General features: G+C 36.1%; 2 protein-coding genes across 12 annotated transcripts in view; one reads left to right on the forward strand and one right to left on the reverse strand.

The window, feature by feature from the left end:
- The window catches only part of LOC135099908 (facilitated trehalose transporter Tret1-like), a 75,569-nt gene that overhangs the window by 2,025 nt on the left and 48,544 nt on the right, over window positions 1–25,000 (forward strand). For 6 of the 9 annotated variants that reach the window (XR_010268432.1, XR_010268433.1, XR_010268434.1 and 3 more), the window contains exons 2-6: window positions 4,484–4,580; window positions 5,853–6,003; window positions 9,103–9,265; window positions 14,447–15,283; window positions 16,114–16,291. Coding sequence is in view for 6 of the 9 variants with exons in the window: in XM_064002597.1 (XP_063858667.1) it covers window positions 4,536–4,580; window positions 5,853–6,003; window positions 9,103–9,265; window positions 14,447–15,283; window positions 16,114–16,291 (1,374 nt within the window). In the remaining 3 variants the exon portion in view is untranslated. Of the gene's footprint in view, window positions 1–4,483; window positions 4,581–5,852; window positions 6,004–9,102; window positions 9,266–14,446; window positions 15,284–16,113; window positions 16,292–17,067; window positions 17,889–25,000 lie in introns of those variants that run through there. The other 3 variants (XM_064002593.1, XM_064002594.1, XM_064002598.1) reach the window with 3 other exon arrangements.
- LOC135099905 (facilitated trehalose transporter Tret1-2 homolog) overlaps window positions 23,862–25,000 on the reverse strand; it is a 12,959-nt gene continuing 11,820 nt past the window's right edge. For 2 of the 3 annotated variants that reach the window (XM_064002580.1, XM_064002579.1), the window contains one exon: window positions 23,862–24,676. In XM_064002580.1, coding sequence (XP_063858650.1) covers window positions 24,494–24,676 — 183 coding nt within the window. In that variant the 3' untranslated portion in view covers window positions 23,862–24,493. The remainder of the gene's footprint in view (window positions 24,677–25,000) is intronic. The other variant, XR_010268431.1, reaches the window with a different exon arrangement.

Here is a 25,000-nt window from a genome sequence, read left to right on the forward strand (position 1 = left end):
TTCATCTTTCATCCTTTCCATGTGTAAGGATCGCTTTTACTTTGATGTTCAGTACTTTATGTTAATGAAGGAAAAACATTATGCCGGAAACTGGGCTTCGACGTGGCCTGAGCAGAGCCCCTCTTTGTGCGTTGCCGCGAACTGAGTGACTCCGCGGGCTCTCACCGCTGCTGATCTCCGTTGTAGAAATTTAAATACTACACGTACATATGCCAGCTATACACATCTTTACTCGAGACCTTGGAGTGAATATTACAAGATACTTTGTGGAACATATGCGCACACACGTGCATATACGCGTGTGTGTGTGTGTGTGTGTGTGTGTGTGTGTGTGTGATGATGGACGACAAGGCGTTTTGTTAGTTTGATTCTGCTAATTGTAATGTGGTGACTATGATATGTTATTGTTGATGTTGATACTTGTATTCATGCTGATATACGTGAAAATAATTACTATAAAAAGGAGAGAGAGAGAGAGAGAGAGAGAGAGAGAGAGAGAGAGAGAGAGAAAGGTTGACACTACAAAATATTAAATAAATCACTGAACTTTAAAAACGATCTTATTACTGACAAAGATTTTTTTTTATTTTATGATAAAGAGTATAGGTATCTACACTCCATTAAATTATTGATATAAAGATAAGTGTTTTCACTTGACATATATGTCCTGTGTCTGCTCACGCACATCTTGAGGTGGGAAGGGACAGGCAAGGTCTGCCCCTCCAATGCCTCAAACGCAGAAGTTAAACACAAGTTCAAATAGAATGTTTTGTTGACGTCCGTAGCAATATCTACCTAAGCTGAACTCTCCTGGCATGCGTACATACCCTTGGAAGCAGGCAGGAATATCGGTGATGTGATCACAGGAGGGTATCCTGGAGCCCGTTAGCTGAAAGCCACACCCCGAGTATATCGGGCAACTTCTGGCACGTCTCGCTTCCCCTCTTGAGGCTCAGGGAGGGAGTGAAGAGGGAGGCGGGGAATGTGTAGTGCCTGCTAGACCCAGACAGCGCGTTAGGCACCACCACCAGCTGATGCGACTGATCTCTCCACCGTCAAACATAGTGCACAGTACTTGGCCTCAAGCGACGGCCGTGGAAAGAAGTCGATTGGATATATATCAATTTCATTCGATTCCATCAAACGCTTATCACTGTGCGAAGTCGATGATGTGGAAATGGTGGAGAGTAGTTGTTCAATATACACGCAATGTCAGCAAGCCTAACCCCTCAAGCACAGGCATTCCGCACTAGTGTACAAAACAGGAGGTTACCGAGTCCAAACAAAGAGACCGACTGTTTCCTCCTTTCCTGCCTTGACCTTCCCTTGGCTCTCCCTGTCCTTTTCGCCCCACCCATAAACGTATATAGCCTGCCAAAGTAGGAAGTGAGAAATTATCACTTCCTTTAGAACAGGGGTGTCAACTCAAATAAGTTCGAGGGTCAATAATTATACACTTGGTTGTCTCGATGGCCATCAATGCAATTATATATTGTCAAGAGTGAAGTTTACAACTTATTGTGCTGTCTGGTTTACTCTGTGCTAGCAATTTTTGTACGAAACGAATAATTGTCATGTAGATAATAGGTAAATCTTATGTTTCGCTTTAGCGGTTTAGTAGTTTCCTCACTTGTAATAATTAAAGTATTGAGTTGATAAAGTCAGTTGTCAACTTGCGGGCCACCCCTGCTTTAGAACAATATCTAAATGATGATGATGATGATGATGATGATAGTAATAATAGTAATAATGATAATAGTAATAATAATAATAATAATAATAATAATAATAATAATAATAATAATAATAATAATAATAATAATGATAATAATAATAATAATTGTAATAATAATAATAATGATAATAATAACTATAATAATAATAATGATGATAATAATAATAATAATAATAATAATAATAACAATAATAACAATAATAATAATAATAATGATAATAATAATGATAATAATAATAATGGTAACAAATCCTATTTGATTTCATAAAGCATAAAGTGTCATGGTATTTTCATTTTTCGAGAACAAATGTCTGTAAAACTCCAGCAAATAAAAAGTTAAAGGCAGATGTTCTGATGAGTCACATTATTTAGTTAATAGTATTCTCACTGTACTAACAAAACAATAACTACATAGATCATATTCTGTTATATAACACAAATGTATGACAACTTGTGACACTTTCCTCTCAAGTAGCGTCTTGTTTTCAAATTCATTTGATTTGTCTTGCTGGTATAGTACATCTCAAACAACTCCATCTTCACTCTCTTAAAGCTGATTGTTGAATAAGTACTAAACTTAGGTATTGTAGTATCTGTCTAGAGTCCCGGCCAATCTGGGATTCGAAATGGATTAACAGACAGGGTTGTTCCGCATTTAGAATACCTGTAATTTCAAGACCTGTACTATCCGTGTTTTTGCTATAAGACAGCTTAGCTCACGAGATCCCAGCAAGATTCTAGGCGAGGACGTATCCTCAGAACTATGATTGTTTGAAAACTTACATCAAGCAACCGTGTTTGTAAAAAGAAACAACTGATTGCATTAGCAGCATTCACTGTTAAAGCGTCTGATGCCGAGCGCTCTACAGTACCATGATTTGATTTGCCGTGAAAATGTATAAGCAACTGCTATGCGGAATTTTTCCCTCTCTTTTGTGCCTTTGGCCGGCCTTCTTCACTCGTAAAATATAACAAATAAGTAAAATGAAATTGACAAGAAAAAGGAAAAAAATAAAAGAAAAAGATTTTTCTCCGTAAAGCAATCATAGTTTATTTGTGGCAGGAGTTCGCTGTTATCATGTAAGGTAATGCATCATGAAGGCATGTCTTCAGATTGTCAGGTAAACTAAAATAGTAACTTCGTTAAATTATTCCTGTACCATACCTGTATTATGATAGAATGAAAAACAATCTAATGGTTCTTTATCTCCTTTTTTTTATACTTACGCTCTTTTCCAATGTATCTTCCAACTTATTGTACACCTCATGGCTCGGAGCACTCTTGCTTCTCGTTGGGTACGCACTCTTCTATTCAACTTGATTAAGAAAACCTTAAGAACAAGGCCGCTTTCTCTTGTCCATGGACACCACAATACCAATACTTAATATACCTTTTGGTTGTGTGTGTGTGTATGTGTGTGTGTGTGTGTGTGTGTGTGTGTGTGTGTGTGTGTGTGTGTGTGTGTGTGTGTGTGTCCTTATCAGGTTTGTGTTATTAATATGGGTCACTCTATTAATTATTTTCATAAAATATTCTGACATTATTTGATGTGAAAATGTGGATTGCGAGTTGACCACTGCCAAATCCGCGCAATGCCGCGTTAGTGGGAATGGGGTGGCAAGGTGCCCTGATCCTGTGTGCGACACTCAACCCTAAACATTGTCCTTTATTCTGTACTATAAGCTCACCATTGGGATAGGGTGTTATTGAGCGTTCTTTTCTGGCGTGGATAAATTTAGTTATGCACTTGATTATCACTGGCAAGACTAGAAATAAGGTTGCAGTTGGGTTGTGTTAGAACCGTATAGATAAATGAAAGTGAATTGAGCTTAGATGGTAATCTCAGTAACAATACATTACTTTGTTTGCATGTTAAATGTTAGATTTTCTCTAATGCCTGTTTGTTTCTGCATGCCTTTACGACGACATATGGTAGTTGACTCTTCCCTTAGGATCAATTCACCTTAGTGATTCATATCCCAAAAGCATAACAACACAGATTTGTTTTCTCTTTTGTATAGCAGAATAGCTAGATCTTTCATTTTTTTCAGAATATGTGACTTTCCTCACGTGACACCCTGTACACACACACACACACACACACACACACCTGGCGCACCTTCCGGCTGGTGGTAGTTAACGCACGCTCACTCTCACTCTATCACACACACACACACACACACACACATAATTTGTATAATCGCAAGAAATAGAATTATGCTATACTATTGCGCAGTATATGTATAGTCCCAGATACCTCAATAGCAGTGTCAACTTTGGCTATGGATCCTTCACAGCGCACGAGTTTGATGCTCGTCTGTCTATTAAGGACGTTTACAAGTCGCATGTTTGCATTATCTATACTTCGGTAACTAACACGAGAGGTGAGCATGAGAACGTAAGATGGGTAATATTACACAGTTATTTCAGCGTATACAAAAGTGCTACAGTACTCAAACGTGAACGAGTATTAGTAGTCATTAGGATGTAATGAGCATTGAAGTGTAGTCATAGAACGATACCTTGAAATACATCCCTTTCAGCTTTATAGCTGTGTTAGCGATGAAAGTGGTTGCCAGTGCCAGTATTAGCATGTGCCGTACTCAAACATACAAGATACAGTAAATAGAAAAACTCACTTAGCGCTGTTTTATCAGAAAACACGAACAGCTACGAGAACAATATCCATTGATCACTGTAGGTAACTAATGATAAAATTTCTTTTGAGGTTAGTTGTTCTTTTGCAGTGAATGATCAGTAAAAGTGGCGCCACTTGCATAGGATTCTGTTCCATCCAAGATGCTGGAGACACCCTCTGCCACCCACCTGCGTATCCTGAAACAAGTAAGTCAAACAGTGAGAAGACGCTCGGTACTAAAACCAGTAATGATGCATTATATTGAAGAATAAGAGTATGAGAGCATAAACACACACACACACACACACACACACAGTGCTTAACGCGCCTGATTCACAGTCGTGAGGGCCCGGCTTCGAATCCCGCGTCAAGTTAGAAGTCTTTGGGCGAACTTCTTTGCAGTGTAGTCCCCAGTTCACCTAGCAGTGATTAGGTACCTAGTGTAAGTCGGGAGTTGTGACCCGTTGCTAGGTAGGAGAAACAAACTCTGAATAGAAAAATGTACACGGGATGGCCTGACCCTCCCGGGCCTAGTCTACTAGATTGACTGGCGCCATCTGGCAGCCACAATATCAAATTGTAAGATATTTCCTTAGGGTTAAATGTGTACTTAAGATGTAGTATGTATGTTAGTATATAAGAATGTAACATGTGGATTTTCATCTGTAAGGCTACAAGACTAATAAACCGATAATTATTAAAATTATTAATATTATAATTATTATTATTATTATTATTATCATTACACGCACACACACACACACACACACACACACACACACACACACACACACACACACACACACGGGCATATTCACCTGTTTTCATAATATAGACGAAGGGTTCCCAACCTGGGGTACAGGTACCCCCAGTGGTACACTTTAACTTTTCATGGGATACATTGGGTCTCAGAGAATAACCGCTGCTGTACAACACATGGTGTTGTAATTTGCAGTCAGACTGCATTATGTCGTGCTTTTTTTTTTTTTTTTCCTTATTTCAGTAAACAAGACTTTTATCTAAATTATATCAAGAGTAGGGTGAATACCATTTTGGTTTTCACTCTTGTGGAACTAACCGTGGCCGCAGTTTGTGCTGGGCCTGAAAGGATCAGATATGGGACGTAATGGTCATTATGGATAATTATAAGAAAGATAGGTATGTGATGGATCAAGATTTTCTGTAAATTACTTGAGTTTAGTTTATTGATATTGTCATCTATAAGATTCCTAAGCAGTTTACACATACAAATTTCATAATAAAATATTATCAAAATATTACATTTTTATCTTTTTTTATTATTAATTTATTTATGGGTACATGGGAACCTATAAAAATGTCCAAGGGGTACAGAGGAACAAAAAGGTTGGGAACCCCTGTTATAGACCAAGAGTGACACATATTTTTTGTAAAAGTAATGATTCCCTGAAGTCATTTATTCGTGATTTGCACCCATCATAACTATATTGTCTTTCAAGGTGATGAAGGTCTCTGGTGTATGCCTGGGCGTCGTCAACATGGGTTTGATGTTGGTGTGGCCCAGCGTCGCCTTCGCTGACATGCAGCGGGATAATTCTACAATATACGGGAATAGCATCACACTCTCTGACACCCAGATGGATTTCGTCGGTAAGAAAAGCGCCCTCTTAGCGCTTTAATTAATTAATGGACAATTAATAATTAATGGACATATCAAAAGCTTTTGATAGAGTCTGGCACAAAGCTTTGATTTCCAAACTACCCTCCTATGGTTTTTATCCTTCTCTCTGTAACTTCATCTCAAGTTTCCTTTCTGACCGTTCTATTGCTGCTGTGGTAGACGGTCACTGTTCTTCTCCTAAATCTATTAACAGTGGTGTTCCTCAGGGTTCTGTCCTGTCACCCACTCTCTTCTTATTATTCATTAATGATCTTCTAAACCAAACTTCTTGTCCTATCCACTCCTACGCTGATGATACCACCCTGCACTTTTCCACGTCTTTTCATAGACGTCCAACCCTTCAGGAGGTAAACATATCACGCAGGGAAGCCACAGAACGCCTGACTTCTGATCTTTCTAAAATTTCTGATTGGGGCAGAGCAAACTTGGTATTGTTCAATGCCTCAAAAACTCAATTCCTCCATCTATCAACTCGACACAACCTTCCAGACAACTATCCCCTCTTCTTCAATGACACTCAACTATCCCCCTCTTCTACACTGAACATCCTCGGTCTGTCCTTTACTTATAATCTGAACTGGAAACTTCACATCTCATCTCTAGCTAAAACAGCTTCTATGAAGTTAGGTGTTCTGAGACATCTCCGCCAGTTTTTCTCACCCCCCCAGCTGCTAACTCTGTACAAGGGCCTTATCCGTCCATGTATGGAGTATGCTTCACATGTCTGGGGGGGGTTCCACTCATACTGCTCTTCTAGACAGGGTGGAATCAAAAGCTTTTCGTCTCATCAACTCCTCTCCTCTAACTGACTGTCTTCAGCCTCTCTCTCACCGCCGCAATGTTGCATCTCTAGCTGTCTTCTACCGCTATTTTCATGCTAACTGCTCTTCTGATCTTGCTAACTGCATGCCTCCCCTCCTTCCGCGGCCTCGCTACACAAGACTTTATTCTTTCTCTCACCCCTATTCTGTCCACCTCTCTAACGCAAAAGTTAACCAGTATTCTCAATCATTCATCCCTTTCTCTGGTAAACTCTGGAACTCCCTGCCTGCTTCTGTATTTCCACCCTCCTATGACTTGAATTCCTTCAAGAGGGAGGTTTCAAGACACTTATTCATCAATTTTTGACCACTGCTTTGACCCTTTTATGGGACTGGCATTTCAGTGAGCATTTTTTTTTTATTAGATTTTTGTTGCCCTTGGTCAGTGTCCTTCCTGCATAAAATAAAAAAAAATAGTAGTAGAGTAGTAGACATTTTTACTGTATTGAACATATTTGCTTTTTTTTGTGTGTGTACCTACGTGACACTTTTACGGCATTAGAACCAACCTGGACTACATGTGCTTACTGTCAGTTGCGGCTATACCTTAGAAAGGGAGACATGAATGTGAAAAAAAATATATACATCATAGAACGACGAGAGGTGTAAGTTTTCTGGCCGTAGTAAGAATAATAGTGTGTGTGTGTGTGTGTGTGTGTGTGTGTGTGTGTGTGTGTGAGTGCGTGCGTGCGTGCGTGCGTGCGTGCGTGCGTGCGTGCCTGCGTGTGCGCGCGCTCGATTGATCACACAATTACCCAACTGAATTACTTGGTGTTTTCAGTTCTTCATGATAACTGTCATGCTTTCAAATTGTTTATTCTTTTCTTGCACATCTACGTCCAGACCATTCTCAATATCACTGCCTCTCTTAATCTTAGAACTTAATCTATTTACATTCCATAAGCATTTAGTTTCCTTGAATAATAATACTGTTTCCTTGTTCCTCCATGTTCCTGTAGCATAATGCCTTTTTAGTCTACACGATGAAGTCACCTTATCTATCTAACAGTCTTCATTGGATTTTTTTTTCATTCCAACGCAGACATTTTTCTTATAATATATATATATATAGAGAGAGAGAGAGAGAGAGAGAGAGAGAGAGAGAGAGAGAGAGAGAGAGAGAGAGAGAGAGAGAGAGAGAGAGAGAGAGAGAGAGAAGTCGATCTGTTACATTTAATGTAATACTTGATGATGTTTGTCCAGCTCAATGAGATATCATATAATGGATGAAAATTCCTGAATAATGACCCCATCTTTATTTACTGTATCACTCGCGGTAAGTTTACTTTTGATCAGCTCATTGTGGTCTCATTTCGAAGCCTGGGAGTTCTTGCATGCCATAATATGCATAAAAACTGAGCGCAAAAAGAAAGGGAAAGGTCGCATTTTTAAGTGTGATGCATGAAGACATCCAGCATAACGCGCAACTTCGGATCGGTACAACTCAGACCTTTGCGAGAGATCAAGCTCCATTCTATACAGTGTTTTATTGAAACTTCAATTATGCATCTAATGATATGTCTCTGCTCTCGTTCAGACATAATTTGATGAGTTAAAACTTTACAAAACTGATGGCATCTATTTTTTTTTTAAGGTTTCTCCTGTAACTTGCACATAAGCAGAAAGGATCTAAGGTTTGCATGTTCATTATGTAAGCTTTCTCACTCCATATTACTTAACAAATTTCAGCTTCATCTTTTTTTTCAGTTCATAGGTTTATGCATGCGCAGCAAAATCCAGATTTGAAACGCTCTGTTATCTAGATGTGGAGATCCATAACACATACCAACTTTTAACAGAATCAGATGAATAGTTATTGAGGAAGCATATGTGAGACACCCTTCATCATTTTGCAAATTACCTACGCAATATTTCTATCCAGCAGAGTGTTTTTCATATAAATGTGAAAAAGACTTGTGATATCATAATTATAGTGAGCTCTGTTTTCATCGGCCGTGGAGTTTCAGAGATACAAACTGTGCACTGTTTAACGGGCGGCCCTGGCCGAGGCTAGCCGGGTTTAGATCTTGGATCAGAATATCTGAACAGCATTATTCGATTCTGGAGATGAGTCAAGGACTCAGTGAAATAACTCCTTATTAGAGTCATGACGTGTTATACTTTTCTAAAGTCTTCTTTATTATTTGATGCTGGTCTGAGTCAAATAGGATCCTCTATAATGTATCCAGTGGATTTCGATGACGTAAGTGATGAATATATTTTTTCCATTGGTCATGGAACACGTAGGAAGTATTTTACCGGCTGGGAGTCTCCTCGGCACCCTAGCAGGCGGGCACCTGGTTGCTCGTATCGGCCGTCGTGGGTCCATGCTGTGGCTGACAATTCCATGTGTGCTTGCATGGGTCATATTGGCGGTGTCCTACAATCTGGCTACGATCCTCATTGGCAGGTATGTCTCCATATTCCACAAAATATCAAACATTGATATCTGCTGTTTCGTTAATTATTGACTATAATATATACGAGTATATATATATATATATATATATATATATATATATATATATATATATATATATATATATATATATATATATATATATATATATATATATATATATATATATATATATATATATATGTATATATATATATATATATATATATATATATATATATATATATATATATATATATATATATATATATATATATATATATATATATATATATATATATATATATATATAATATGCAACATTGTGGCAATGAAAAAAACGCTGAAGACAGTCAGTAAGAGGAGAGGAGTTAATGAAAAGAAAAGCTTTTGATTTCACCCTGTCTAGAAGTGCGGTATGAGTGGGAACCCCCCAGACATGTGAAGCATACTCCATACATGGAGGAATAAGGCCCTTGTACAGAGTTAGCAGCTGAAAGGGTGAGAAAAATTGGTGTGAGAAAAACTGAGACGTCTCAGAATACCTAACTTCATAGAAGCTGTTTTAGCTAGAGATGTGAAGTGAGGTTTCCAGCTTAGATTATAAGTAAAGGACATACCGAGTATGTTCAATGTAGAAGAGGGAGACAGTTGAGTGTCATTGAAGAAGAGGGAATACTTGTCTGGAAGGTTTTCACGAGTTGATAGATGGAGGAATTGAGTTTTTGAGGCATTGAACAATACTAAGTTTGCTCTGCCCCAATCAGATATTTCAGAGAGATCAGAAGTCAGACGTTCCGTGGCTTCCCTGCGTGAACTGTTTACTTCCTGAAGGGTTGGACGTTTACGAAAAGACGTGGAAAAGTTTAGAGTAGTATCATCAGCGTAGGAGTGGATACGACAAAAAGTTTGCTTTAGAAGATCATTGATGAATAAAATAGGAAGAGAGTAGTGACAGGACAGAATCCTGAGGAACGCCACTGTTAATAGATTTAGGAGAACAGTGATCGTCTACCACAGCAGCAATAGAATGGTCAGAAAGGAAATTTGAGATGAAGTTACAGAGAGAAGGATAGAAGCCACAGGAGGGTAGTCTGGAAATCAAAAGTTTGTGCCTGGCTCTATCAAAAGCTTTTGATATATCCAAGGTAACAACAAAAGTTCCACCAAAATCTCTAAAAGAGGATGAACAAGACTCAGTAAGGAAAGCCAGAAGATCACCAGTAGAGCGGCCATGACGGAACCCTTACTGGCGATCAGATAGAAGGTTGTGAAGTGATAGATGTTTAAGAATCCTCCTGTTGAGGATAGATTCAAAAACTTTAGATAGGCAGGGAATTAAAACAATAAGACGGTAGTCTGAGGGATTAGAACGGTCACCCTTTTAAGGAACAGGCTGAATGTAAGCAAACTTTCAGCAAAAAGGAAAGGTAGATGTTGAAAGACAGAGCTGAAAGAGTTTGACTATGCAAGATGCAAGCACGGAGGCACAGTTTTGGAGAACAATAGGAGGGACCCCATCAGGTCCATAAGCCTTTCGAGGGTTTAGGCCAGCGAGGGCATGGAAAACAACATTGCGAAGAATTTTAATAGACAGCATGAAGTAGTCAGAGGGTGGAGGAGAGGGAGGAACAAGCCCTGAATTATCCAAGGTAGAGTTTTTAGCAATGGTTTGAGCGAAGAGTTCAGCTTTAGAGATAGATGTGATAGCAGTGGTGCCATCTGGTTGAAATAAAGGAGGGAAAGAAGAAGAGGCAAAGTTATTAGAAATGTTTTTGGCTAGATGCCAGAAGTCACAAGGGAAATTAGATTTTGACACTTTTAATGAAGGAGTTTTTGGCTAGTTGGAGAACAGACTTAGCATGGTTCCGGACAGAAATATAAAGCGCATGAGATTCTAGTGATGAAGGTCAAGTACCTTTTGTGGGCCACCTCTTTATCATGAATAGCACGAGAACAGGCTGTGTTAAACCAAAGTTTGAAAGGTTTAGGTCGAGAAAAAGAGTGAGGAATGTACGCCTCCATGCTAGACACTATCACCTCTGTTATGCGCTCGGCACACAGAGATGGGTCTCTGACACGGAAGCAGTAGTCATTCCAAGGAAAATCAGCAAAATACCTCCTCAGGTTCTCACAACTAACAGAGGCAAAACACCAAAGGCATCTCGGCTTAGGGGGATCCTGAGGAGGGATTGGAGCGATAGAACAAGATACAGATATGAGACTGTGGTCAGAGGAGCCCAACGGAGAGGAGAGGGTGACAGCATAAGCAGGATTAGAGGTCAGGAAAAGGTCAAGAATGTTGGGCGTATCTCCAAGACAGTAAGGAATACGAGTAGAGGCTGCACCAATTGCTCTAGGTCATGGAGGATAGCAGAGTTGAAGGCTAGTTCACCAGGATGGTCAGTGAAGGGAGAAGAAAGCCAAAGCTGGTGGTGAACATTGAAGTTTCCAAGAATGGAGATCTCCGCAAAGGAGAAGAGAGTCAGAATGTGTTCCATTTTGGAAGTCAAGTAGTCAAAGAATTTCTTATATTCAGAAGAGTTAGGTGAGAGGTATACATCAAAGATAAATTTAGTTTGAGAGTGACTCTGTAGTAGGTGCCAGATGGAGGAAAACTCAGAAGATTCAAGATCGTGAGCACGAGAGCAGGTTAAGTCGTTGAACACATAGACGCAACATCAAGCTTTGGATTCAAAATGAGGATAGAGAAAGTAGAAGAGAACATAAAAGTGGCTACTGTCAGTTGCCTCAGACACCTGAGTTTCAATGAGGAAAAGAAGATGAGGTTTAATAGAGGAGAAGTAGCGTTCTACAGATTGAAAATTAAATGATCCAAGACCGCGAATGTTGCAGAAGTTAATGAAAAAAGCGTCAAGACACTTAGCGTTGTAGGGTCGATACCAGAAGAGCAGTCCGACCTGGAGACATTTGTGGTCCCCTTCCCGTGTGTGTGTGTGTCTGTGTATGTGTTATGAAAAAAAAAAAAAAATATATATATATATATATATATATATATATATATATATATATATATATATATATATATATATATATATATATATATATATATATATATATATATATATATATATATATATATAAAAGTGTCAAAATAGAAAGTGTCAAAACCTTTCAAGATCTAACTCCCCTCATGACTTCTGGTATCTAGCCAAAGATATCTCCAATAACTTTGCCTCTTCTTCTTTCCCTCCTTTATTTCAACCAGATGGCACCACTGCTATCACATCTATTTCTAAAGCTGAACTCTTCGCTCAAACCTTTGCTAAAAACTCTACCTTGGACGATTCTGGGCTTGTTCCTCCCTCTCCTCCACCCTCTGACTACTTCATGCCACCTATTAAAATTCTTCCCAATGATGTTTTTCATGCCCTTGCTGGCCTAAACCCTCGGAAGGCTTATGGACCTGCTGGGGGTCCCTCCTATTGTTCTCCGAAACTGTGCCTCCGTGCTTGCACCTTGCCTAGTCAAACTCTTTCAGCTCTGCCTGTCAGCATCTACCTTTCCTTCTTGCTGGAAGTTTGCCTACATTCAACCTGTTCCTAAAAAGGGTGACCGTTCTAATCCCTCAAACTAACGTCCTATTGCTTTAATTTCCTGCCTATCTAAAGTTTTTGAATCTATCCTCAACAGGAAGATTCTTAAACATTTATCACTTCACAACCTTCTCTCTGATCGCCAGTACGGGTTCCGTCAAGGCCGCTCTACTGGTGATCTGGCTTTCTTTACTGAGTTTTAGTCATCCTCTTTTAGAGATTTTCGTGAAACTTTTTGTTGCCTTGGACATATCAAAAGCTTTTGATAGAGTCTGGCACAAAGCTTTGATTTCCAAACTACCCTCCTACGGCTTCTATCCTTCTCTCTGTAACTTCATCTCAAGTTTCCTTTCTGACCGTTCTATTGCTGCTGTGGTAGACGGTCACTGTTCTTCTTCTAAATCTATTAATAGTGGTGTTCCTCAGGGTTCTGTCCTGTCACCCACTCTCTTCTTGTTATTTATTAATGATCTTCTAAACCAAACTTTTTGTCCTACCCACTCCTACGCTGATGATACCACCCTGCAATTTTCCACGTCTTTTCATAGACGTCCAACCCTTCAGGAGGTAAACATTTCACGCAGGGAAGCCACAGAACGCTTGACTTCTGATCTTTCTAAAATTTCTGATTGGGGCAGAGCAAACTTGGTATTGTTCAGTGCCTCCAAAACTCAATTCCTCTATCTATCAACTGGACACAACCTTCCAGACAACTATCCCCTCTTCTTCATTGACACTCAACTGCCCCCCTCTTCTACACTGAACATCCTCGGTCTGTCCTTTACTTATAATCTGAACAGGAAACTTCACATCTCATCTCTAGCTAAAACAGCTTCTATGAAGTTAGGTGTTCTGAGATGTCTCCGTCAGTTTTTCTCACCCCCCCAGCTGCTAACTCTGTACAAGGGACTTATCCGTCCATGTATGGAGTATGCTTCACATGTCTGGGGGGTTCCACTCATACTGCTCTTCTAGACAGGGTGGAATCAAAAGCTTTTCGTCTCATCAACTCCTCTCCTCTAACTGACTGTCTTCAGCCTCTCTCTCACCGCCGCAATGTTGCATCTCTAGCTGTCTTCTACCGCTATTTTCATGCTAACTGCTCTTCTGATCTTGCTAACTGCATGCTTCCCCTCCTCCCGCGGCCTCGCTGCACAAGACTTTCTTCTTTCTCTCACAAGACTTTCTTCTTTCTCTCTGTCCACCTCTCTAACGCAAGAGTTTACCAGTATTCTCAATCATTCATCCCTTTCTCTGGTAAACTCTGGAACTCTCTGCCTGCTTCTGTATTTCCACCTTCCTATGACTTGAATTCCTTCAAGAGGGAGGTTTCAAGACACTTATTCATCAATTTTTGACTACTGCTTTGAACCTTTTATGGGACTGGCATTTCAGTGGGCATTTTTTTTTATTGGATTTTTGTTGCCCTTGGCCAGTGTCCTTCCTACATAAAAAAAAAAAAAAAATATATATATATATATATATATATATATATATATATATATATATATATATATATATATATATATATATATATATATATATATATATATATATATACTGTATTTATATATGTATGTGTGTGTGTGTGTGTGTGTGTGTGTGGTGTGGGTTAAGAATATTTTTTAATTTACAGATTTGTCAACGGATTATACTGCGGTCTAGTGGTGGTGGCAGGTTGGGCGTACGCTGTGGAACTCCCGGACATCGCAGTGCGAGGTTCCTTGGCTGCGTTTCCGACACTTTTCCTCCAGCTTGGATACATCATTGTCCTGGTCTCCGGTTTGTGTCTGAGATGGTACCAAATCTCCTTCGTCGGCATCGGCACGAGCATCATTAGTGTGGTTGCACTGTGGTTTATCCCGGAGAGTCCCAGCTACCTCATCGCTACTGGCCGAGAGGACGAAGCGAGAAGGGAACTAAGATCTCTCAGAGGTGTTCATGCAGACATTGAAGACGAAATAAACGACCTCCGAGTTAAGAACAGTAATTTAAAAAGCGTCTCCTTTTTCGAGATCCTCAAAATCCCAGACATAAGAAAGACTTTGATTGTCTTGTTCGTTCTATTTTTTATACACAACTTCTGCGGTATGCAAATTTTCACCGTGAATATGACTCGTATCTTCCGTGAATCAGGGACACTGTTGGGCGAAGCCATCTCCTCACTGATTGTATTCCTAACGCTGCTGGTGGGGAGTACTGTCTCAATTTTCACCATAAATCACATTGGAAGACGGAACTCCATGGTTATATCCTTGTCCATTCTTGTCGTTTGTTTGGTAATGTTTGGATCATATGTGCACACCACAGATTCTGAAAAGGCAGCAAGAGCTGAAGAAATCAAGAAAAATGCATCAGCAATGTTAACGACACATACCATAAAAGTAAAAAATGAAAGTAATTTAGTTGAGTATCACCCTCCACATAGCAAGATCACTTCTGAAATCCTTAACATCGTTTCCACACATGAAAGGTAATATTAACAACACAGCTTAATACCATTTATACTGAAAACTAGAAGCAAAGCACCCTCAGTTTCAAAATTATATATATATATATATATATATATATATATATATATATATATATATATATATATATATATATATATATATATATATATATATATATATATATATATATATATATATATATATATATATATATATATTAAGCACTATTTATTGATTATATTTCTATATAACAGCAACGATGTACATTATAAGATACTTTACTGCAGTTAACGCATGTTGCATAATTTAGCCGAAATGTATCATGCCACATGAATTCCGTTGCCTAATGTCATTTGTCAGATAATTTGACATCATGTATTTTACTCTCTCTCTCTCTCTCTCTCTCTCTCTCTCTCTCTCTCTCTCTCTCTCTCTCTCTCTCTCTCTCTCTCACTCGTCGAAATTAAAAGATACTTGAATATTTTACACATAGTTTCTCATTGTATAGTGCTGACATTCACCATAGAGAAACCGAAGTATGTAAAATGTTTAAAAATATAAAATAATTTTTCTTGCTATGTCTTAATGGTATGTCTTAAAGAAGAAATTATAATCCAAACGTCAAATCGGGTATTTTCCAGTCCCCTTACCGTGCATTAAGGAGGGGGTTCGTGAATGTCACTTGGCATAAGATGTTTCAACAACAAACCACCTTGACGGAATAGCAGTCTGGGTATCTAAGAATGACAGATTTAGCTCGCCAAGTAATTCAGCAGTAATCCATTTTAATAGAAATATAAGTTTAGGAATTCAATAAAGATAGAAATATAATTGGTATCATTCCTTGCAGAGACGAATCAACGTTTAAAGCGAAAAACGAAACGGTGATGGCGAAGTCCTGGCCAAGAAGACATAGGTGGGTGCCAGTTATCTGTCTGCTGGTATTCATGGCAGGGGCCAGTCTGGGTATCACGCAAGTACCATTCATCCTCAACAACGAGTACTTCCCCACTTACATCAGAGCTCAGGTCAGTCTTCGTAAAACATTGCTTTGCTTGAGTTATTCCAGTGTGACCGTCGATTGTTTGAAATCCAGACTAATATTTCCTGTATTTTTTTCTTGTTTTTCCGTTATAGAAGTAGTACGCAATAGTATTATTATTATTATTAGTAGTAGTAGTAGTAGAAGTAGTGGTAGTAGTAGCAGTAGCAGTAGTAGTAGTAGTAGTAGTAGTAGTAGTCATTGTCATCTTCTCACGGTATATTTTCCATCTTTACGACGCTTCACTTACGTACGTTACACGGATCAGTTTAGAAGTTAGTACTCGTACAGTCAGCCGATTGTAAGTCTTCAAATGTTAAATACAAACTTAATGTTACTTTATATAAATATGGATGGATATTGCACTGTTCTGTTTTAATATGAACATGGACCAAGTTCTCTCTGGCGCTGAATGAACCTTCGGCACGAGTGTGAGCAGATCGAACCACATGGAGCAAATGGTTGGGAGGGAGGACCAATGCGTAAAATAGCAATGGGACAGACCATAATCAAGAACTGAATAGTTAATTTATTCCCTTAAAACATTTGATTTTGTATGGTATACATTCTTCTTTTTGTAATAATTACATTAGAAGTGTACTTAGTTAATTTATTCACTTAAAACATTTGATTCTGTATGATATACATGCTTCTTGTTGTAATAATTATATTAGAAGTGTACGTACATAAGTTACTTAAACTTTAATTCTATTGACGGCAACAAAGTTTTATGAAACATCATTGTCTGCCCTTGACCGCCAGGCTTCCAGCATTTGCTTGATGGCGAGCAATCTCCTCAATGTCCTGGCGGTGCAACTCTTCACACCAATGCAAGTTGTCCTCACACCAGCAGGCTTTTACTGGTTCACTGCCGGCATCTGCACCCTCGGCGTCATATTTTCATTTGCTTTCATCGTAGAAACAAAAGACAAAGCCATTGGATAGAACATGGGACCTGTCTTTGCCTCACATCTGTAGATTTACTGACAACCTATGTTTATAAATATATGTGTACGTGACCTTTTCATACGCATTTGCTAAGAACAATCTTGCTATTGAATTGTCTGAAAGTGGGAAGATCATAAAATAAGTAGTGGGTATAGAAATTATGTTTGATATTTTTTCCTCATCAATGGAACATTACCTTGGCTTAGTGAAGGGATAATAGGCTATCGGGTTCAACCTTACTTACCTTTGGCGCCAAAAGAGATGACAAAATTCTCACTTGGTGTCAGAGAGCGAGCGCCATTCAACTAGTTTGCTCTGGTTGCATGGGAGAGGAGCACTGATAATTAATTATTTGACCTTCGACTCAAGACATTTCAATGGTTTTAGACTTTTAGTATAGATTTGATGGTTAAGTGATAAGGAGACGTTTTCTGTATGTGCAAGTTACTGTTACGTATCTTTACATATCACCTTCGAATGCTAACTAAACCGCCTATTACTAGTGGACAAATAGCGTCTATGGTTGCCTTGCACCGAGGAATAAGATCATTAAAAAACAAATATATATCTATATATTTATCTGTTTGTCTATCTATCTATCTATCTATCTATTTATCTATCTATCTATCTATCTATCTATCTATCTATCTATCTATCTATCTATCTATCTATATATATATATATATATATATATATATATATATATATATATATATATATATATATATATATATATATATATATATATATATATATATATATATATATATATATATATATATATATATATATATATATATATATATATATATATATATATATATATATATATATATATATATATATATATATATATATACTATATATATATATATATATATATATATATATATATATATATATATATATATATATATATATATATATATATATATATATTTGAAAAAGAACTGCGTACTAGTGGGTCAAGAGATTCACAGATGTAACCGAGATCGTGACGTCATAAAAATTTCAGAGCCCCACCACCAAGAATTTTTTTTTTAACCTTTCAGTTCCTTTGCTATTAGCTGAGAATTACACTATTTTCTCTTTTCGTAATGTTTTAAATTCGCTGAGCAACTTTTTTTTTTCTCACCCAGGCCTTGCTTTATGCACTGGCATAGATGGTGTGGCCGCCATTTATGAACCTCTTGACCCACCACCCACCAGTACACAGTTTTCTTTCTAACTCTAGTAATATTAATTGTTTCTTAAATGTTTTTATTTCTCACCACAAGGTAACCACATACGTTATTTAGTCACCGGTAATGGGTAGTTTGGTAGCCACTGGAAGGTGATACGTTAAGGTATTTAACAGTAAAGTGCGGAAAGTCAACTCGGGAATGCACGCATGAAAATATCTTACAAGTAAAATGCCTGGAAGGCGAGAAGGTGATTGACGAGCGAAGCTGTCAGTAATACAAGAATGGAAGCACCTCGCACATCGAGAACTTGCCTAATATTCAAATCACTCTAGATCAAAACTCTGCGAGAGCACAATGGTTGTGCTATATACCGCTGGACAGGAAAGTTCATTCTGCGTTCAGTGGTAAGTGCCCGCTCTTGGTGAAAAAAAAAAAAAAAAAAAAAATATATATATATATATATATATATATATATATATATATATATATATATATATATATATATATATATATATATATATATATATATATATATATATATATATATATATATATATATATATATATATATATATATATATATATATATATATATATATATATATATATATATATATATATATATATATATATATATATATATATATATATATATATATATATATATATATATATATATATATATATATATATATATATATATATATATATATATATATATATATATATATATATATATATATATATATATATATATATATATATATATATATATATATATATATATATATATATATATATATATATATATATATATATATATATATATATATATATATATATATATATATATATATATATATATATATATATATATATATATATATATATATATATATATATATATATATATATATATATATATATATATATATATATATATATATATATATATATATATATATATATATATATATATATATATATATATATATATATATATATATATATATATATATATAATTTTTTTTTTTTTTTTTTTTTTTTTTTTTTTTTTTTTTTTTTTTTTTTGCTGAATGCCGTTCGCTCGCTGACATTAAATGAGAATTTTGTCATCTTTTTTTTGGCCCCGACTGTATAGTGCTGGGAGGAAGAATAAGAGGAGAAGCCATGACGTCACAGAAGTAAGGCCGCTAAGTTCCGCCCCCTTCTTGGAAGTTCTAGTCAACCCAAAATATTGCTCAGCTACCGATAAGCCCGACACTCATCCACCTCAACATTTTCCCATTATGCCTGATTGTTTGGCCTATGGCTGCACAAGGAGGAGTGACGATGGAGAGATATCATTTCACCGGTAAAGTGTAGAGATTTTCATGGCCAATCTTCACATGAAATGCTAGAAAACTGGGTTAGGTCATGAGCGCGCCAAAAGACGCGGGAGATCATATAACCAGTTATTTCAAGAATTTCACTTGCAGTTCGTCTTCTGTGAGATGCACATGCAAGCAAATCAAATTAAAATAATGCAAAGTTCTATATGTATCATCAGAAATACAGTGAACATTTACTATTAACTATTAGAAGTGCTAAATGATATGACGCCTTTGTATATTACAAACTTTTTGACTGACAGTTATGACTTACACAATAAAATAGTAATCAAATTACTGAATTATGTAGCTCCTTGTAGCTTCATAATTAATGTTAACTCAGCGTAATTTCTCCAAAACTTGAAAAAAAATTTACAAAAACAGTGTTGGAGTAAGGGCGTGTTGAGCCCTGGGCGTTGAGACAATCATGGGCCCCTTTGATTCCCTGACCACCACTTTTTTTTTTTTTTTTCTAATTGGAATATTTGAGTGCCTATCTATTTTGGCCCCCTTTTGCGTGGGCCCATGGTGGCCTCTCCTAAAGTCACTCCAGGGCTGCCATCACCATCCCTTAATCCATTACTACAAATAATATATCGCCCAATTTAACCTAACCTAGCCCACAATACTGTAAGAATAGCAAATAGTTATTATGCATATTCTATAGAAAAAAAAGGAGATGTATTTAATAGAATTTCATATTGGGGTGATGTCGCTTTTTCTTTTCTTTTTATGTAGTACAAGAGAACCAGACCAATGACAAAAACAAAGCAATTAAAATAGGCTCGCTATTGTATGCATGTAAGTATACTGTGATGGTTGACTGTGCACTGTGTCCCCCTTACATGTAAGAAAAATATATAGAAAACAATCTTTGCATTATGTTATATGATATTGACACCACTTGTTCACCTAAAAGGCTGTCACCAAGAAAGTCCCACGAGCTCTTTTTTTTTTTTTTTTTTTTTCTTAACCTACTGGGTGCTGTAGCATACCCCACTGGCTGTTGTAGCATATTAGCATAGTACATAAACAGCTGGTGATTTTATGTCTGGGATCTGTTGTTTGTGTTTGTAGAATTGGTTGAAATGTTTTGCCTGTGGTACCGTAGTAATGTTTTTCGTGTTTGTTCTAGTCACTGAGCAGTCCGCATCTTATCACAATATAATGTACATCAATGATTAGTGTCTGAACAATTTAATGTCCTCTTTCTTGTTATACCAATGACATATATGGTCATGTAACATGAATAATTGGTGACGAGATGTCTCTTCTCTTTTCTCAAAGTACTTCTTCAGTGCACTACTCTTTTTTTTATTCATGGTAAATCATAGAGCCTCTACATAGAAGGCTATGTCGGTGTCAGACATGAAAAGTTTAGTAGATGCTCAGTGTTGGTGGTAAATGAGCACGATTTACAGTTAATATTTGTCGAGAAGGCGTGAGTAATTACTTACTTTTCATAGTGTAAAGAATAAAGGAGGGAAAATTTGGCATTTTTTTTTCTCTCAAACTTGTAAGTGCAATTCATCCTGTATCCTTTCAATCATATTGATAATTACTAATCACTTGATATATGGAGGAATTAAAGCAAAAATTAAAGTTTTACTGAGGATTTGCGCACGACCCTCGCTAATGTTTTGTGTAGACATGCATAACTCCTCCCACCAGATAGAGCAGAGCCTGCCCACTGACTTCACTCTCCACTGAAGAGTGGTAATGGGAAGGACCTTTCCTCTGTATTCTTCCTCCAAGGTATAGTGCTAGTTTTTAAGCTGATGATGATGATGATAGTAAGAAGAAGAACAACAACAACAACAATAATATAATAATAATGATAATAATAATAATGATAATAATAATAATAATAATAATAATAATAATAATAATAATAATAATAATAATAACAATAATAATAATAATAATAATGATAATAATAATAATAATAATAATAATGATAATAATAATAATAATAACAATAATAATAATAATAATAATAATAATAATAATAATAATAATAATAATAACAATAATAATAATAATAATAATGATATTATTATTATTATTATTAATATTATTATTATTATTATTATTATTATTATTATTATTATTATTATTATTATCATTATTATTATTATTATTATTATTATTATTATTATTATTATTATTATTATTATTATCGTTATTACTATTATTATTATTATTATTATTACTATCATCATCATTATCATCATTATATGATGCTACTCAGGAAGTCTTTACATTAATTATTATAACTCCCAGTTATATCACCTTAATGCAACGGTTTCATAATATATGAGGAGTTATGCTCCAGAGAGAAAATAAAATATTTCATTTAAATAAACCGGAGTTTCCTTAGCAGATTCTAAATGATCATTAGGTGAAGGAGAAATAGCATGACTCCATCAAATATAGAGTAAACTGAAAAAATAAACAAATAAATAAATAACAGACAACATGAGCAATAAAATATTAAGGCATCGTTATGAGGAAAACGGTTTACATCAAGGTGCAGATGACGTCACACACTATAGGAAAGAGGTAATGGGAACAGGAAAAAAGGGAACGTTACAAAACAACACTCTACACTGGTAATACCGAAGCTGACATTGTCACAACGGAAGTAGAACCTCTCTGGAATAGATGAAAAATTATGAACATTTTACTTTTACAATATATGAACAACAGTAAAACAGGGAAAAAAATTATCTGAAGCTGTTGGCAATGGTGTCAACGAACTCGAGAGATTTTACAGCCGTTCACAGAGATATTCATGGAAGTAGACCATTCAGAACGCAACATGATCCTAGTCGTTTGCAGTGATGGTGCTTGAAAGAGGTCTTCTTATGTCCCATGATCATTTTTCATGTTTCATGACCCCCAACCTGGAATACGACTATCACTCTAAATTTCGGTCCTTATACAGTTTTCAGTAACTAAAGAACTGGCAAAAACAAAATGAGTACAGGTTTATTATGATACAGAGATACATTTATTAATTAAGCCATTTTGGTCGCATAGTCATATCGTTGGCGTTGAGGGGAGAGTACGAAGTTCGTATAATAGTTTACAGACTTCACTAAACCCTTCTATCTATTTCATTTCCGTTAGGCAGAGTAATGGAGAAAGAATCATGTCACTTAAAGTAAAATCGGTTCTCTTAAAAGACTCTTTTTTTTTTTTCAAATGAGGGGCTGATATCTGTGGGTGTATTTTAAGTTAATTTTTGGATGAGATAACAGTGTGTACTCATCAGACTTTTCAGGAATTTTTTATTTTTTTATTTTACAATTTACTGTGGATGAAAGTCGCTAAGTTGCAAATTTAACTTTTCTGTGATATTTATTGTGAGCTCATTGCTAGGACCGAATTTAATTTGTTAGGACATTCTACTCAGAATGCATCGTATTTTAGTATGTTAAGTGCTTTTTGGATAATAACAAGTAGTTTCGAAAGAATCAGAGCATTACGATTATCTTATACTGAAAAATGGGAAAAAAGATCATAACTGTTTTACCGTTTGACTGATTTGATCAGTCATGCAAAATCATGCTCTTAACAATGGCTACCAAGGGAGGGAGGGGAATAGGACCTTATTCGGTTAGGAAATCAATTTTTTTTTAAATCGAGCCGCGGAAGTCTCCCCTTATATTAAATTTCTGAAAGCACTTTTCAGAGGTAACTGCATGGCTGACGAAGCCACTTCCATCTTGGTGAATGTTGGTTGCTTTAAATAACGAATGTGGTTCCCGGAAAGTAATTAAGCTAGACAGTGTTCAGGTTTTATAAGATTAATGTTAACACCAAGAATATAACTTGCGGCCGAAATGACACAAAAAACACCGTTATGACAAATACTACAATGAGCATATATATATATATATATATATATATATATATATATATATATATATATATATATATATATATATATATATATATATATATATATATATATATATATATATATATATATTTATTTATTTATTTATTTTATTTTATTTTTTTTTTTTTATTTATTTATTTATTTTTTTTACTTTCTAGATCGTTTTCCGTCGAACACTGCGTATTGAGCTTTATTTCTAATAACTGTTCAATAAATTTTAACGAGTTATAGCTACTGCAGAGTGGCGACCACTGCAATGAAAGGGATCCGTCATTAGAAATATAATGATATTAAGCAATTAATGAATAAATACATAAAATAGAATAAGTAAACACAATGAGCCTAAAGAAAAAAAGTTGAGCACACTACTTTATCACCATCCCATAATCATACTTGGAAAAAAGTTGAAATAATAGATTAGGTATGAAATTACAGGGATTATTTTGAGTCACAAACTGCCTTCCGACACAAATCAAAATTTATTTATTAGTTCGGTGATAAATTTCAGATTTTCTTGCCGGTATTAAATAACATGAGCTCAGAGATTAATGGTTGGATCTAGGAGTCACAAGAGAGAAAGATTAGACGCAAACTTAAAAAAAAATGAAAAAGAACCAGTTCCGTTAAAGAAAAACGCCTATGATGTTAATATAATACACGTTATGTAGGCAGGCAGGACTTCGCGTTTTAGAAAGGCTGCAATAATAGGTGGAGCGATAAAGTTTTGTAAAGCGAAGGTACTGACTCTTGGTTCTGTTACCTTTGCTCCATTTCTTGACTTAGCCAATATTCTCGCCTTTGGTTTCCTTAACAAATATAAGAGTAAAGACCACAGCGACGAAACAGACTGCAGCACAGAACCAGTAAAGACCAGCCTGGGTGAATACGTCCATCGCTGAGAAGTAAAATTGAAGCACCACGAAAGAAAATACCATCCCTGACGCATAGCATACAGTGAAGCTCTGTTATGGAAAAAGAAAAGAATGAAAAGCAGGATATTTCATGAGTGTGATTTACATTTTGTACAGATAAATATTCAAAATTTACAAGTATTGTGTATTATAGTTGTGCGGGATTTTGAATACTTTAACTGATAACTGTGTACAATTGTATCGCTTCAAGTCAGGTCGTTACAATAAGATGCTGTGTAATTGGTCTCGAGGTTCAAATAAATAAGAGCCTCGGGAAAATGGTGCCATTTCGGAGATCTAACCTGGGACCAGAGCATGAAAACTGCGCGTTACTAATCAAATAATAATGTACATTCCATGATAAGGCGGGGGTTG

Source organism: Scylla paramamosain, chromosome 4 (genome assembly GCF_035594125.1).
Source record: "Scylla paramamosain isolate STU-SP2022 chromosome 4, ASM3559412v1, whole genome shotgun sequence".
Taxonomy (NCBI): domain Eukaryota; kingdom Metazoa; phylum Arthropoda; class Malacostraca; order Decapoda; family Portunidae; genus Scylla; species Scylla paramamosain.